Source organism: Phoca vitulina, unplaced genomic scaffold (assembly GCF_004348235.1).
Source record: "Phoca vitulina isolate PV1807 unplaced genomic scaffold, GSC_HSeal_1.0 scaffold28, whole genome shotgun sequence".
Lineage (NCBI taxonomy): Eukaryota > Metazoa > Chordata > Mammalia > Carnivora > Phocidae > Phoca > Phoca vitulina.
In genome coordinates, this window is record NW_022589731.1 from 21,302,520 (window position 1) to 21,316,121 (window position 13,602).

Here is a 13,602-nt window from a genome sequence, read left to right on the forward strand (position 1 = left end):
ACCAGGGATTATTTCTCTGTGTTTTGCATGTGCTTATTTTTACTGCCTGCCCACCTTAAGTTTCTTATCGTGAAATGATGTCTTATTCATGGTCTAACAAATAGGAACTGTTAACTTCTGGAACAGCATAAAAATGAGATAGAGGATAGATACTGAGGATCCAATACTATGCCGCATCTGGTATGGAGACTCAATGGATGGTAAAATTCTTGTGAATAATTTTGAAAATGAAAAAAGGGTAAGAAAGTATGCCCACTAATATTCCTGAGGTGACCATCCTTTTTTGTTTTTAAAGATTTTATTTATTTATTTGAGAGAGAGAGAGAGTGCACACAAGTAGGGGCAGAGGGAGAGGGAGAAGCAGACTCCTTGCTGAGCAGGGAGCCTGATGCGGGGCTCGATCCCAGGACCCCGGGATCATGACCTGAGCCGAAGGCAGACGCTTCCCCGACTGAGCCACCCAGGCACCCCCTGAGGTGACCATTTTTATTGTCTGGGCCTCACTATTGGCTGTACCCCTATCATTCTCAAGAGTATCATGGATTAGGTGGTAAGTTGGGCGGGTGCCCTGGCTATTCCGAATGCAAAAATATTCCTGGTAAAACACACCTATCGTGACTCTACACCGAGCACTGTGCTAATGCTTTACTTGGCTTATCTCACTTAACCACCTGAAGAGCTGAGTTATCTGCATTGTACAGGGGCCGCGGCAAGTGGACCAACTAGACGTCGGCAGGTGGCAGGGTCTGGACTTGAACGACATCCATCACATTAACTGCGGAGGGCATACCTGGGCCTGCCGGAGCGCAGGGTTGGCCGGCAGGGGTCTGGCGGGGACGAGGGGTGCGCGAGGAGCCTTCTGGAGGGGCGGGAGCACTCGCTGAGGTGAACCAGCCACAGGGGCATCATGGGCTTGGAGGGGCCCACTGATGTCAACGTTCTGACACGGGGGCCACCTCCTGGTATTGTCCTGCAGGGGCAGAGCAAAAACCAGTGTCGTGGGTCTTACGACTCCTCAAGGGGGCGGTGCTGACTCGTCGTGCATTTCCACGAGGGGGAGTCTATCCTTATTCGTTTAAACTTCACAGCTGGAGCAGGAACACCCTTCCAACCCAATCTGGAATAGCGGGATTGGTTTCTATGGGAATTTTAAAAACTGGTTTAATTCATCAACAAATAGGCACAGGGCACCTGGGCAAGTGCCAAAGAGTATGATGACACAGACCAGATCTTAAGGAAAGGATGGAGGAGTTGTGAACTGAGGCGGAGGGTGATGCCCTCCAGGCTCAGTGAGAACCAAGGAAACCCCTGGCAAGGAGGATGGAGACTTCTGGAAGCCAGCCGAGATGAGGGGCCTGAACCTGGAGGGTCACCTCCTACACGGTGCCCCTGCTTTTAGGGCAGATCAGAACAGATGCCTCATGCCCCCGACCCTCCCTCTTTTCTTCCTTTCTCTCTTTCTAAAAACAGCTTTATTGAGGTTCCATGGACAGATGGCTAATTGCACATACTGAAACTGGACGAAGTGGAAAATTTTGACATGTGTCCACACCAATGAAACCATCGCAATAAGTAAGATAATGAACACATATCCACTGTCACCCTTCCCTCCCACTCCACTCCTCCTTGCCTCCCCTTCCTTGCAACTACTGATCTGCTTTTTGTCACTATAGTTTGCATTTTCTAGAATTACATATAAATGGAATCATAGAGTATGGACTTTTTTTTTTTTTTTTTTTTGGTCTGGCTTCTTTTACTTGGCATAATTATCTTGAGATTCATCCATGATGTTGTATATATTAATAGTTCATTCTCTCTTATTGCTGAATAGCATTCCATTGTGTAAATATACCAAAGTTTGTTTATCCTTTTACCTGTTGATGGAAATTTGGGTCATTTCCCATTTTTTGGCTCTTCGAAATAAAGCTGCATTTTTGGCTCTCATAAATAAATCTAGCTGTTCTTGTATATAGCTCCACCTTTGGGGCTGAGAGGTGGTAAAGCTTGTTAGGAATCCAATCCTCTATACTTTTTATATCAAGGGTGATAAAATAGTTTATGGTTTAGTAAATATGTGAATAGTCATTTTTAAAATCATTTGTCGCTTCTTGAGACCAATACTGTCTCTGTTACAAGCTGGACCCTTGTTGAATGAGTCCAATATTCAAAAATTCTCATGCATATAGCAGAAACACTTGATGAGGAAAACTAAATATTGGAGTGGACTCTGGGGATAATTCACGAGGAAGCAGGAAAGTTTAGAGCCAGGAGGGAGCCAGCAGGTACTTTGGGTTAAGGATCTGGCTCTTTGAAACCATAGGGTAGGGTAGACAGAGCTTCCGCAACCCAGAGCTGGAGCAAAAGGGACCCATGCATGGGCTCAGTGTAACTCTGAGGAATGCACTGGGAGATACAGGGCCAAAGAAGATGATCCAAAACTTGCTGGTGGCATCTGAAACCATAGGAGGGGCCCAGAGCCAGGAACCTGCTTGGGAGGCAGACCCAGTGGGCCTCCTGGGAATTTGGTCTGTCTGGGTGCTTGGAGGGATCATGGCCCACCATGTACCACATGCCACATCACACAGGGGACACTGCCCCACCTGGATTTAGTAGAGCTTCCATGGGGCAGAGTGGGCCTCCTCCCAGCCCCCAACCATCCTTCACAAAGTGGGTGGACTCTGCATTTCAGGGATCTATTCCTACTATGAACAATCTATTCCTACTCGAGCTCTTGTTGAAAAACCTGTGTCGCAACGTGCACACGAACTTCTCACATTTGTCGACAACTTACCTTCGACATATTGGAATGTGACGGCTTCCTCATCAGGCCTTTGCTGAGGTGGCTGAGGTGAGCCTGACCAGGGTGGGAGCCGCGGGACGGCCTCGAAGGGCGCACACACCTGCAACACAATCCCGTCACACGTAAACAAGCGCACTTCCCCTCTGGCTGACTTCACTTTTTCTGTTTTGTTCACAATCACGCTCAAAAAATAATTGACTTATTTTAACTCAGTATGGTAAACATGCAAAGGAAAAATTATCTAACATTCTTACGGGATTAAAAATAAATATTGATTCTCCCCTCCCCCCCCCCCCCCCCCCCGCCAGAGCCACTATTCTGTGAAATTAGTTCTTGCAATCCACAGACATGTGGGTCTGAGGCACCTGGGAGACGTTTTGTAGAAAGCTGGTATTTCAGCAAGAACGTCTTTGAATCTATTTGGATCAAAAGCTAGCCCATCTGATGAAACTATTTTAACATCCCACGTCTTGTAAAAATTACTAATAGAAGGGTGGGAACAAATCCATCAGTGGGACCCATCAGCACCCTGCTTATTTATGTAATAAGCAGCAAACAGTTTGAAGGGAAAGGAAGGAGGCAGCTGGTCTGGCAGAGATTTTAAAAAACCAGAACAACCGTTTTACTATCTAAAAAGCCGACCTCTTTCTTTGCTAAGGAAAATGAAGCGAGAAGCAGTTGGCTGTGCATTCTTTCAAATGCCACTTCTGCAGAAATGACCCAAACCCAGGGTACCTTAGCTTTTCAATGGTGGTTTTTTTATCTGTAAACAGCAGGTGTATTAATGTCTTCCTTTTGAGATAAACTGCAAATCCAGCAGCAAGAAGACACAGGATGGTCACCAGAATTCCTATGGTTAGACCTTGGTGATCTGAAACAGAAACGCATTTTGCTCAGGCAAAGAGGCGGTTATGATGAAATACGGGACGTATCAGATCATGACATTTACGGCAACGCAAGCTTTGAAGGAAGGAACAGAGATGGAATGAGTGAATCCCCAAATGATGTACTGATAAATTAGTCGTACTTCAAAGGTCATGCCTGAGGTTCAGTCTGTGTCGCCGTCATGCACTTCTGACAACTCTTGATAAACAGGAACGTCGTCCATCAGGTGGGACCGTAGCCCCGACCACATGCGGCCCCCAGGCCCCCCGACCGCCCCGCGGGGATGGTGGTCACAGAGGGTGGCAGGAGGCTGGCACGTCCCCGGACTGTGACCTCTCTAGCCCCCACCACAAATATGCTCCTCCCTGTGTCCTCCTCCTCTCATTCTTTAGCGCTGCGATCTGTGTTTGTTTTGTTTTGTTGTATTTTTTTTAGCCCAAGAATTTACTTCTGGACATCGTCAAAATAGAAGGTGAGAAAAAGACCCAACAAAACTCATAGCTAAAAGGAAAGGCCCACAGGTTTGGTTTTGTTAGATTTCGCTCTGTTTGTTAGGTTAGGGACTCAAAATACAAGCTTTGGGGGGCAAACCCTGTTCTCTGGGAGGGTGCTGTTTATTTTCTCCAGAGGAACATCCCCTTTTCTGTGATTTGCTCCCATTTTATTCAGTACAAGGACACTGAGACTCCCTCAAGTGTGTGGAAAAGAAGGGAAAATCAAAACTTCAGGCTGGTTTCTGACCACAGAAAGAGTCCCGGAGAGGATTCTGCCAGGCTGGAGAGGAGCTAGATATGCAACCCCCACGGCTCGGCGGAGTCCTCGAGAGCACAGATGTGAGTTCGTGGATCTCTTTTTCCCTGCCAGCAACAAGCAGGATGTGCCGCCCCTGGCAGGAGGGCCACAGTCCCCTCAGGCTGCTGGGGGTGGCTGTGCAGGTCCTGCCCCCCCAGGCCTCCCCCCCGCCATCGCTGGCCACGATGCTCAGCGGGCTGCCCGCCAGGCCAGGGCGGCAGCGCTCCTGCTTTGGGAAGGAACGCCTCACACCCTCTCTGTTTCTGGACTTCGTCCCCAACTGACAAGTCCTATCCGGGACGTGTCTCAGCCTAAGTAAGACAATCAACATATGACAGTCGTGATTCCCTTGTTAGTGTTACTGGAAAAGCCCCACTTCTGGGTTCCCGGCCAAAATGTCATTCTTTTCAGCCGGGGGCTCTGGCTAGAGCTCTGTTGTGTCTTAACACAGCTAACGAAAAAAGTGAGCAGCACGCGGCCTGAACCACAATTTCTAGTTCCTCGCAATCAATCCATAAGTCTTAAGCCGATCAATGTATCCAATCGGACATTACTAGGCCTCCAGAATGAACTTGGCTGCACCGCCCGGGCCACTTGCCTTCATCCGTTGCAGGACATGCCATCAAGCTGCTCGAGCCAGCAACCCGGGGTCCCTTGGTCCCCTCATGCGGTGCAAACCGTGTCCTGTGCAGCTCCCCACGTTGGTCCACCTCCCCGAGTCCCACTGTCACCCCGCCCCTGGCGGCGTTTTGCTGGGCCACGCTGGGCCTGCTCCGTGTCTCTGGGGGCACAGTGGCCGGCACGTGGCAGGTGCTCAAGAAGTCATGGTCAGGCTGGCGGGCGGTGGGGGCAGGGAGGCCCGGGACCCGGCTCCCCACGCCTGCCGCTTCGGCGTGCGTTTCAATGTCCTTTCATGCAGTAATGGCAGCTCGTTTTCATTGCTGTAACGATTCTTACCTGCTACGGTGAAGAACTGGCAACTGCGGATCCCCTGGCTTCTGTGAAGCCCCCACAGCTGAGTACCACGGCTGGTACCAGCGCGTACTGGCCAATCCCCTCCACCCCCTCGGGCGCCATCCAGCTCACTCGATGCGGGGGGCATGGGTGGCGGTGCCCCTGTCCGAGCAGAAGCTAGAATCCTGCTGGTTGTGCCCGGCACACGCTTCACGCCGTCCCCGAGCATTAACCGCAGGGCAGCAGGGACGCCGTGCTCAGGGCGCGGACGCCGGTGAGGAAAGGGGACACGGGGTTGGCCCTTGTCTTCCTACCCCCGGAAGGAACGCTCACTAGACAGCAAGACTTTCTGGTCCTTTTTGTACTTGCTGTGGGGCCTGGACCCGAGGGAGGGGTCGCCCCGAGTCTCTGAGAGTGACGCTGAGACCCGTCCCTATTTAAGTGGAGGGATGATCGGGAACTCACGACACTGTTTCTACAGATGTGCCCGCGGGGCAGGTCCCCCCCCCCCAGCTCTGCCCTCACCGCCTGGCCCCGCAGAGCAGTGTTATGTCTGTCGTCTTGGAGACGTGGTGACCCACTGCACGTCACAGCAGGACGTGAGACATGTGACGTCCTCCGTAGCAGCATGAGCCACCGTCTGGGCATCTGCGCATCGTGGGGCTCAGGTGAGCACCGAGGTGTCAGCACAAGTGAGCTCGGCGCTGGCCCCCTGCACCTTTTTGATGTGTTTCTTTCCCTTTACAAGGGACATCCTTCAGACTTGCCCCTTCACTGCCTGACAAGTGCTCAGATGAAACAGCAATGCACCAGGAGACCATTCCTCCAGGTCGTCCGGGGAGGAAAGAAGGGGGGTCAAGCATAGCTGCTATAAGGAGTCTTTTTAGGGGGAGATGGACTTGGTCTCAATCTTAGCTGTGTGACTTCGGGTAAGTTACTTACCCTCCCTGAGCCCCAGGTCCTTTATACGTAAAGAAGGAAGAATAATAGTGACTTGGGAGTTAGGCAAGGATCTGATGAGATCATGCAGAAGGAACGCCCAGCATGGTGACTGCGTAGGACAGCTGCTCAGTAAACAGAAGCGGTTGCTTTTACCACTGCTGCTGCTGGGACCATTCACCTGGACTTGGAGGACGTGTCTCCCTAGTAAGGGTTTTAGGAGACATTCGGCGTCACACCTCTTGGTCCCCAGGGCACCGAGGCTGGGCTTTACAAAGTCCTTTCACCCCTCACCGAAGTTCATACCCATTTGGCAGTCCGCTGTTGAAATGACCTTAGCCGAGCAAAGCGTCGCAGGTGAAGAAGGGACAGAGTCAGCCTCTCAGCCAGAGCAGAGCGAGGAGTCTCGGCAGAGGTCAGGACGGGACAGTGGCTGGAAACGGGCCTCGGGTGGTGTCAGGCCCTCGTGGGGGTGCACTAGGGTTCCCACTGGGGGGGTACACCTGCATCCCCTTGGCAGCTGGTGAGCCCTCCGTCTTGCTTGGAAGGACCGTGCCTGACTACCCACGGCCCCCCAGTTGCTCAGCGCCCACTCCCGGGGATGCGCTGTCCCCACGCACCTGCTCGCCGGACAGGGCCGCTGTCTGTGCTTCCCCCGAAGCCAAACTTGTCACAGAAGGGAGGCGCCCAGTGGGCCTCACAGTGGCAGTTCTTCCGGTTGTTACACACCTGTCCGGGCCACAGGGGAGGGGGACATCGAGAGAGAGACGCAGCATTAGAGCCCACCCTCCATGTGGGGCGGCAGTAAATCTTTGAGCTCTAATTGGCTGCCAGACCGAAGCAAAGGCCCTGTGGTCAGCGTCCCCGTCAGTGCTGACGCCGCCAGATACAGACAGGCCAGTGTGAGCGTAAACCCGAAACACAGCACCACACAGGTGGGACCGAGCCTGAGGCTGCAAATGTAACGTAATCTGCCTGGCAGCAGCTGTTAAGGGAGTGATGGAGATTTTGGGGGGTCTTCCACTGCCTCCCACCCCTTTCTTTCTCCGTCAATTACTGTGTCCTCTTTTTCAAGTCAGGATTCCTCCCCCCGACCCCCGCCCGCCATCTGACCACAATGAGAAGCCCTCTCGATGGTGAGGAGCGACCCGGCTTCAGGGCTGTGGAATCGGAGCCCTCGGCGATCACGGGCCTGACAACCTCTGGGTGCAGCCCTGCCTCCTGCAGACATGAAGCTCGGAGAGGCTGGCTGACCTGCTCCCGACATCACATGCCTGAGACGCCCGCCTCCCTCGGGCAGGCCCCCAGTGGCCCTTCCTTGGCTCCCGGCCCTGCACACTGGCCACGACCTACCAAACCCTGGTGTCCTGGTGACAGGAAAGGGTGCTGAGAAAGCAGGAGGATGGGCTTCGTTCTGGGGGGGCCCTGAGCGAGTAGCCTAGCTTGGAGACGAGAGCCCTCCAGGGAGGGGCCAGCTCGGCTCACCTGGTTAGCAAGGGTGACCGAAGGAGGCTGCTCCCCAGCCTGAGTCGGCTGTTAGACTCGCTGTTACTATCTATGGAACTTACGGAGCTCCTGCATGAACCAGTGGAATATGAACACGAAAACAAGAGGACATTATCTCTCTGAAAATTGGGGGGCATGCTTTGGGAACCCTGGATATGGGCAAGTCGCTAAAAAGAACTTCTGACCCATTTGGAATGGGTGGGATGCCTGTGAATGACCAGGAAGAGCTGCACAAACCAGGAAGGATTCTGTACTCGGGTTGCTTCTGAGTGTCCGAGTTTCTCTTCCACTTAAAGAAGGAAACTATACATCGTAGATGATGCGCTTTGCGTGGTTTATATAAGGAAGTCAGAGCAGAGCTACGGTCAGGACACCCCCCCCCAGAGGCCTCAGCCCTGCATCTGAATATTGCCGGGTGGGGCCAAATACATATTTTATATTTTAAAGCAAAAATAAAATGTTTAGAGTAGATGTCTCATTTGTGATGTTTTCCTGCTTTCACTGATTTTTTTTTTTTTTTTGATGATTCAACCATCAAAAGCCCCAATTGCCTAAAATAAGACCGACAGTCCAGATAACCTGTGACAAGCTGGAAAGTATATTCCCCGAAAGCTGAAGCCACGCGGCGCTGATTACCGAGTGGCACAAGCCGCGCCGAAGCTGAGCGTCTTGCCTGTTTCTCAGAGGCGCTGTGGCTGACGTACCACCCGCCAGGCACCTGCCAGGGTTTGGCTCTGTGCGGCCCACACCGTTTGGCACGGTCTCCAATGCAAACCGGAGTCATGCGCCCTTGTGGCCGTTGGCAGCAGAGAGACTGCAGCCCCGCCACCCCTTTTGGAGGCACTGCTGGTGAGCCTGGTCTGACTCGGGGAAGGCCTGTGGTCAAGTGACTGGTCACCAAGTCACGGCAGCTGTTCTGCCTACCCAGACAATGTGGGCCTTTCCTCTCCAACACGAGGATGGGAGCCCAGGGATGCTGCAAAGTGAGGCGTCCAGGGTCCCCACTCCAGCATTCCCACTAACTGGTCATGTAACCTCAGACAGGAACTACCACCTCTTGGTCCTGGGCTCCTTCATAATAAGGCTGCGCCGGATCATCTCTTTGGGCCATTAAAAAGAAATCTCTGATCCAACGAAGACATAAGAAGATTTCATTTTATATTGACAGTCATCTATACAAACCTGTCCAGAGATGCCATTGCAATCCTTCATGGTTACGGCGTAAGGGCCATTTTATTAAAACCCCCATAATTCTATGTTAGAATCATTGGTGAGTGTCTGTGAGTTTTAAAAATAGAATTCGGAGCATGATTACTGCAGAAAAGTTTCAGAAAAACAAATGAACCACCGGCATGGTTAATCAAGATTAATATGATTCCATTGGAAATAATTAAGCCCATCAGGAAAAATAAATTATGTTTTAAACAATTAGAGTCCTCTTCTCTCCTAAAAAAAATTCTCTGGACTAAAATAACAGCCTTTTTTAGTTGAAATGCATTGTATGTGATTTCAAGAACATGTGGTCAGTATGTTCTGTCTCCTCTGTTTTAATTCCTTTTGGAAGGATTTCAGTTCAGACACATACTCTGAATCTTGGTTGAAAGAGGGACAGCTCTGTTTGAAACGTTAATGCAAAATCCTTTACGCAGGAAGGTTAGTTTTAAAATTACTTTGAAGACGACAAAGTCCCTTTGTAAAAATCACAGGATGTTAATCTGAAAGATAATTACTGCGCAATCTGATTTTCTTTGTTAAATAAAAGTCACATTACTCATGCTATGTAAAGGTCAAAGAAAATTAGTGTCTTTAGAAGAAAACACTGAGGCAACTGCTAGATTTTTAAAAAGTTATGGATTGCAGAATCCTTTACAAATGAATGATTTAGCGCTTAGCGTGATAGGGACTGGCTATAAAAAGGCAGTTCAGCCGGCTCACCCCTCTCTGGTGGCACCGCATCACGCATTCGTGGACACCGAAGACGCTTATGTTTTGACAGTGACGATTGAGGCAGATCTGCAGAAGAGGAAAACAGTCAATTTCTCAGCCCCTTTCCAACCGCATGCACAGTCTCTATGATTTAAAAAGGGAAAGCAAAGAGAAGTTTGAAGAAGACGATCTTTCAGCTCCTATGGATGCAGCACAATGATGGGCTTTCCATTGGACTCCGACCTGGATCCGGATGCCTGCCTCCAGATTTCAAGACTCAGGTCAATGTGACTCAAGTCAGTGTGGCGCTTCATATGGTTTCAGTCAATTATGAGATCACGGTAACTGATTTTTGTTTAGAGCTTGCAACAAAACCTGTGAACTGTAGCATCTCCCCCCTCTCTGCCCACTGGCCCCCACCTGCCCTTTCCATTAAAAGATACAGGAGAGGAGAAATGCACCAGCCCTTAGCCTGGGGCCTGTGCAGACTCAAAGGCTCCAAGAATCCAAGGTCCAAGAATCTTTTAAAGGAGATACTGAAATATGGGAACTTTTCCAAATTACTGACGGACAAGTATTATCATCGATGACACAAACCATCAACAGAAATGCTCAGCAGAGGAAAACACACAGTTCCCTTGTGTTTATCAGGTCTTTGAGGAGGAAGTAATTTGCTAAATGATACTGGGCTGGTTGTAAGAGTTGTCTCATTTTAAAGGTGCCTAATATACTCCAGACTCAAAGGATCAGGCCCTTTATCTCCCGTAAGATGTTACAAATGAGTGGAGTCAGAGGAAGAGAAGTCTAATTTTTAGATTGCAGAAGCATTTCTAATCAAGTAGAACCTTCCTATGGGAAGTTCACACTAGTGACACACTTTGAAAAAAGTGCCAGTTGCCCTTGCCCAGAACAACTCCCAGGGCTGCCGGGAATCTTGGCCAAGGGGACTGTCACATTCCAGCTGACAAAAGAAATGGAGGTTACAGAGAACACAGCAGGACCCCGGTCAGAATCCCAGCATATGGGTGCTGCTCTCCTCCCAACCCATGAGCAATGCCAAGGACGGCTTTCAAAGAACCCGTGGTCTGCAGGGATGGAGATCAAAGCACATTTAATCTTGCACATGGAGAAAAAAACTCATTGATAAATTGAGCCCTTGGAATTTCAGTGTTCAGATGCACCTGGTTCTGGCTTCTGGCTGTTCAGACTACAGTTTAAAAAATGAGTGTTATTCTAATGTCAAGGCCTGAAGAGAAGCTAACGTGTGCGGTTAAGGAGACCCCTGGAATGTATATCGTGTTTCACGTATCATCATCCCATTTTCTTTGGGATGAGGCACTTGCAGCTCAGAGTATACGGGGGGACAGGGGTGACAGTACAGAATTCTTGCCCTGGGGACTCTGCTCAAGGAGCTGAATCTATTTTTCTATTCTACTCTGTAACCTCCATGTACGTGAGTGATTTCATAATCATTTTGAAGGTGGGCGTCCTAAAAAAAGCATGTGGGGGTTGATTAATCCTCTTTCCTAAAATGTTTTATTAACTTGCTTTCATTCAGTCTGATGAGAAAGTTTGGTGAGAAAAATCAACGTGGCAGAATGTTAAAAAAAAAAAACAACTCAGTTTCTTGTTTTTTCATTTTTGACTTTCTTTCTAAACCCCCAAATATCTCCGTCTACCTTTCCCGCTGGTCTCCAAAAGACCTCCCTTTGGCTTCAAGCTGATCCTCTCTCTTCCCCCTCTCCTATTCTCTCTATGGGGGTCTCTGAAAATACATCTGACTTCCCGTTCTGCCCAGGTGAGAACAAGCTGTCACTGGGCCAAAAACCAAGGCCACATTTCCAAAAACAATATCATATGCTACTGTGTTTCCTTCCAAAGTAATTTCCTGGCTGGAAACACTCATGACACCCAGAGTGTAGAAATGACTTATTAACACTTAAAGGCTGAGAAACCAAGCTTGATTTCCCCAAATCTGCATCTCAATGGTCAGGCCAGGATCTAGGATTTATTAACTTTGCCTTCTAGGTGCAAAGAACTGGATTCCAGAGACAAAGTTCTAGGAAGGAGTGGATTTAGGAAAACAAACAAACCTCCTAAGTCAGTTCTTGGACAGGACGTTTCTCAGCAGGCCCCCTTCCAGACTTACATTTATGATGCGAATGAACTTTTGGGTCTTACTTTTCCATCTGCACACTTGGTGCCAGCAAGCACAAGCCCGGGGTCTGGCAGGTCATCGCCCAAGTACACGTGGGTCCCGCGGCACAGAATTCGACCTCCTTCCTGCAGTGGGATATTCGTTTCTATGGAAACGGCATTGGTACCAATGACGGGCCTGCTGGCCCCTCCTTGACACTGGATTTTTCCGCATTTAGCATCTCTGGAAGGGTGAGAACAAACAGTCCCAAAAGAGGGCAAGTTTGGAACCGGCCCTGAGCCGTGTAGGAAGCTCAAAGTGATGGTGTGCTCAGGCTGTGGGTTCCATACCTCATCTCGCATTTGGCAAAGGAACTCTTAGAGTCTTTGCCACAGTTGCCATAAGGGTCACCTGCAGAGTTGACTCTTTCAAAGCAGATCCCGGGGGCAGGTTTAGCACCTGAAACAGAAGCAAAGCAGCACGTTTACCTCCTGCAAGTGTTTTTAGTATTTGCTGTTGAACAGCCCTGGGCTTGCAGGTTAAGGGGAGATGTGTTCGGTGTGCAGAGAAATCGTGCCTGCATCTTGGCTGACTCCTGGTATGAGCTGACCGGTGGCAGCCTAGCAGCCTCTCCCGGCTTCGCTCACAGTAAAGCCTGCATTTCATAGCTCGCTCTTCTCTAGGGCAGCTATCCAGGCCCAGGGTGCGTGCAGCCTCTCAGGAGATGTGGCCTGGCTGTGGGACTGGATCTGACCCAGCACAGAAAGGAGGTGGCTAGCTGGCCGCATGGACAGGGGAGCTCGCTTACTTTAAGAGCATCTCACACCATTCTGGTGAGAAAGTGCAAGCTGGAGCAGGCTCCGAGGAATAATGATGACTATGTGGGGATGCAGAGAGAGAGAGAGAGGCCGAGAGAGAGACAGAGACAGAGAGAACAAACAAGCAACACAGAGATCTTACACATTTTCAGTCCTGTAAAGCTCCCTATAAGAGCAAACACTAGCTTCAGTTCGCGCCTATGTTAGCAAGGAGACCAGGGAGGCATAAACCCCAATACTCATTTTGCACAGAATGACAGTGCCCGGTAGAGAGGCACGTGGGAGCCAGAGAGCTCCGGACACGGCCACTCTTAGCACATCTTTCGGCCAGGGAAAGAGCGAACGTGTGCTTCGGGGTTTGCACTGCCAAAGCTTTGGAGGGCTCTTAGAGCCTATGCATAGTGACACCTGTTGAAGATACGGGAAATGCAGGAAAATGGCCCATACTCTTTGGAATAAACTGTACCTTGTGGTGTGATCTTGGCCTACCTTCTGTCCTACACTGGTGTCCAGGTGGGGTGCTCCTTCTGATATCACTTCCAGCTGCCAGGATGCCCACTCTCCAGAGCTCACTCTGTCCCTCGCCCTTCTCTGTACCCAACTCTGGGGAAGCTCCATTTGCTTTCCAAGGTGACAACTGACTTATCTAAGATACCAGTCTGACGATGGGCAAGGGAACAAAAGATGTTATTTCTAAAAATGTCTCTCTTTCTTTAACCTGCACCTGATTCCTCTTTATCAGGCAGGAGCAGACATGAATAGCATCTCATTTAAAAAACAACAACAGACAAAGCAAACCAAACAAAACCCTTGCAAGAATTGGGATGGGCCGTGGGTTCCGCCAT

General features: G+C 50.1%; 1 protein-coding gene across 1 annotated transcript in view; it reads right to left on the reverse strand.

Moving 5' to 3' along the window:
- Positions 1 to 13,602, reverse strand: part of LOC116643982 (disintegrin and metalloproteinase domain-containing protein 12-like) — a 583,570-nt gene that overhangs the window by 21,805 nt on the left and 548,163 nt on the right. The window contains exons 24-30 of the mRNA XM_032423146.1: positions 12,290 to 12,398; positions 11,984 to 12,182; positions 9,812 to 9,889; positions 6,991 to 7,099; positions 3,536 to 3,671; positions 2,792 to 2,900; positions 791 to 970 (exon numbers count right to left, since the gene is read on the reverse strand). Coding sequence (XP_032279037.1) covers positions 791 to 970; positions 2,792 to 2,900; positions 3,536 to 3,671; positions 6,991 to 7,099; positions 9,812 to 9,889; positions 11,984 to 12,182; positions 12,290 to 12,398 — 920 coding nt within the window. The remainder of the gene's footprint in view (positions 1 to 790; positions 971 to 2,791; positions 2,901 to 3,535; positions 3,672 to 6,990; positions 7,100 to 9,811; positions 9,890 to 11,983; positions 12,183 to 12,289; positions 12,399 to 13,602) is intronic.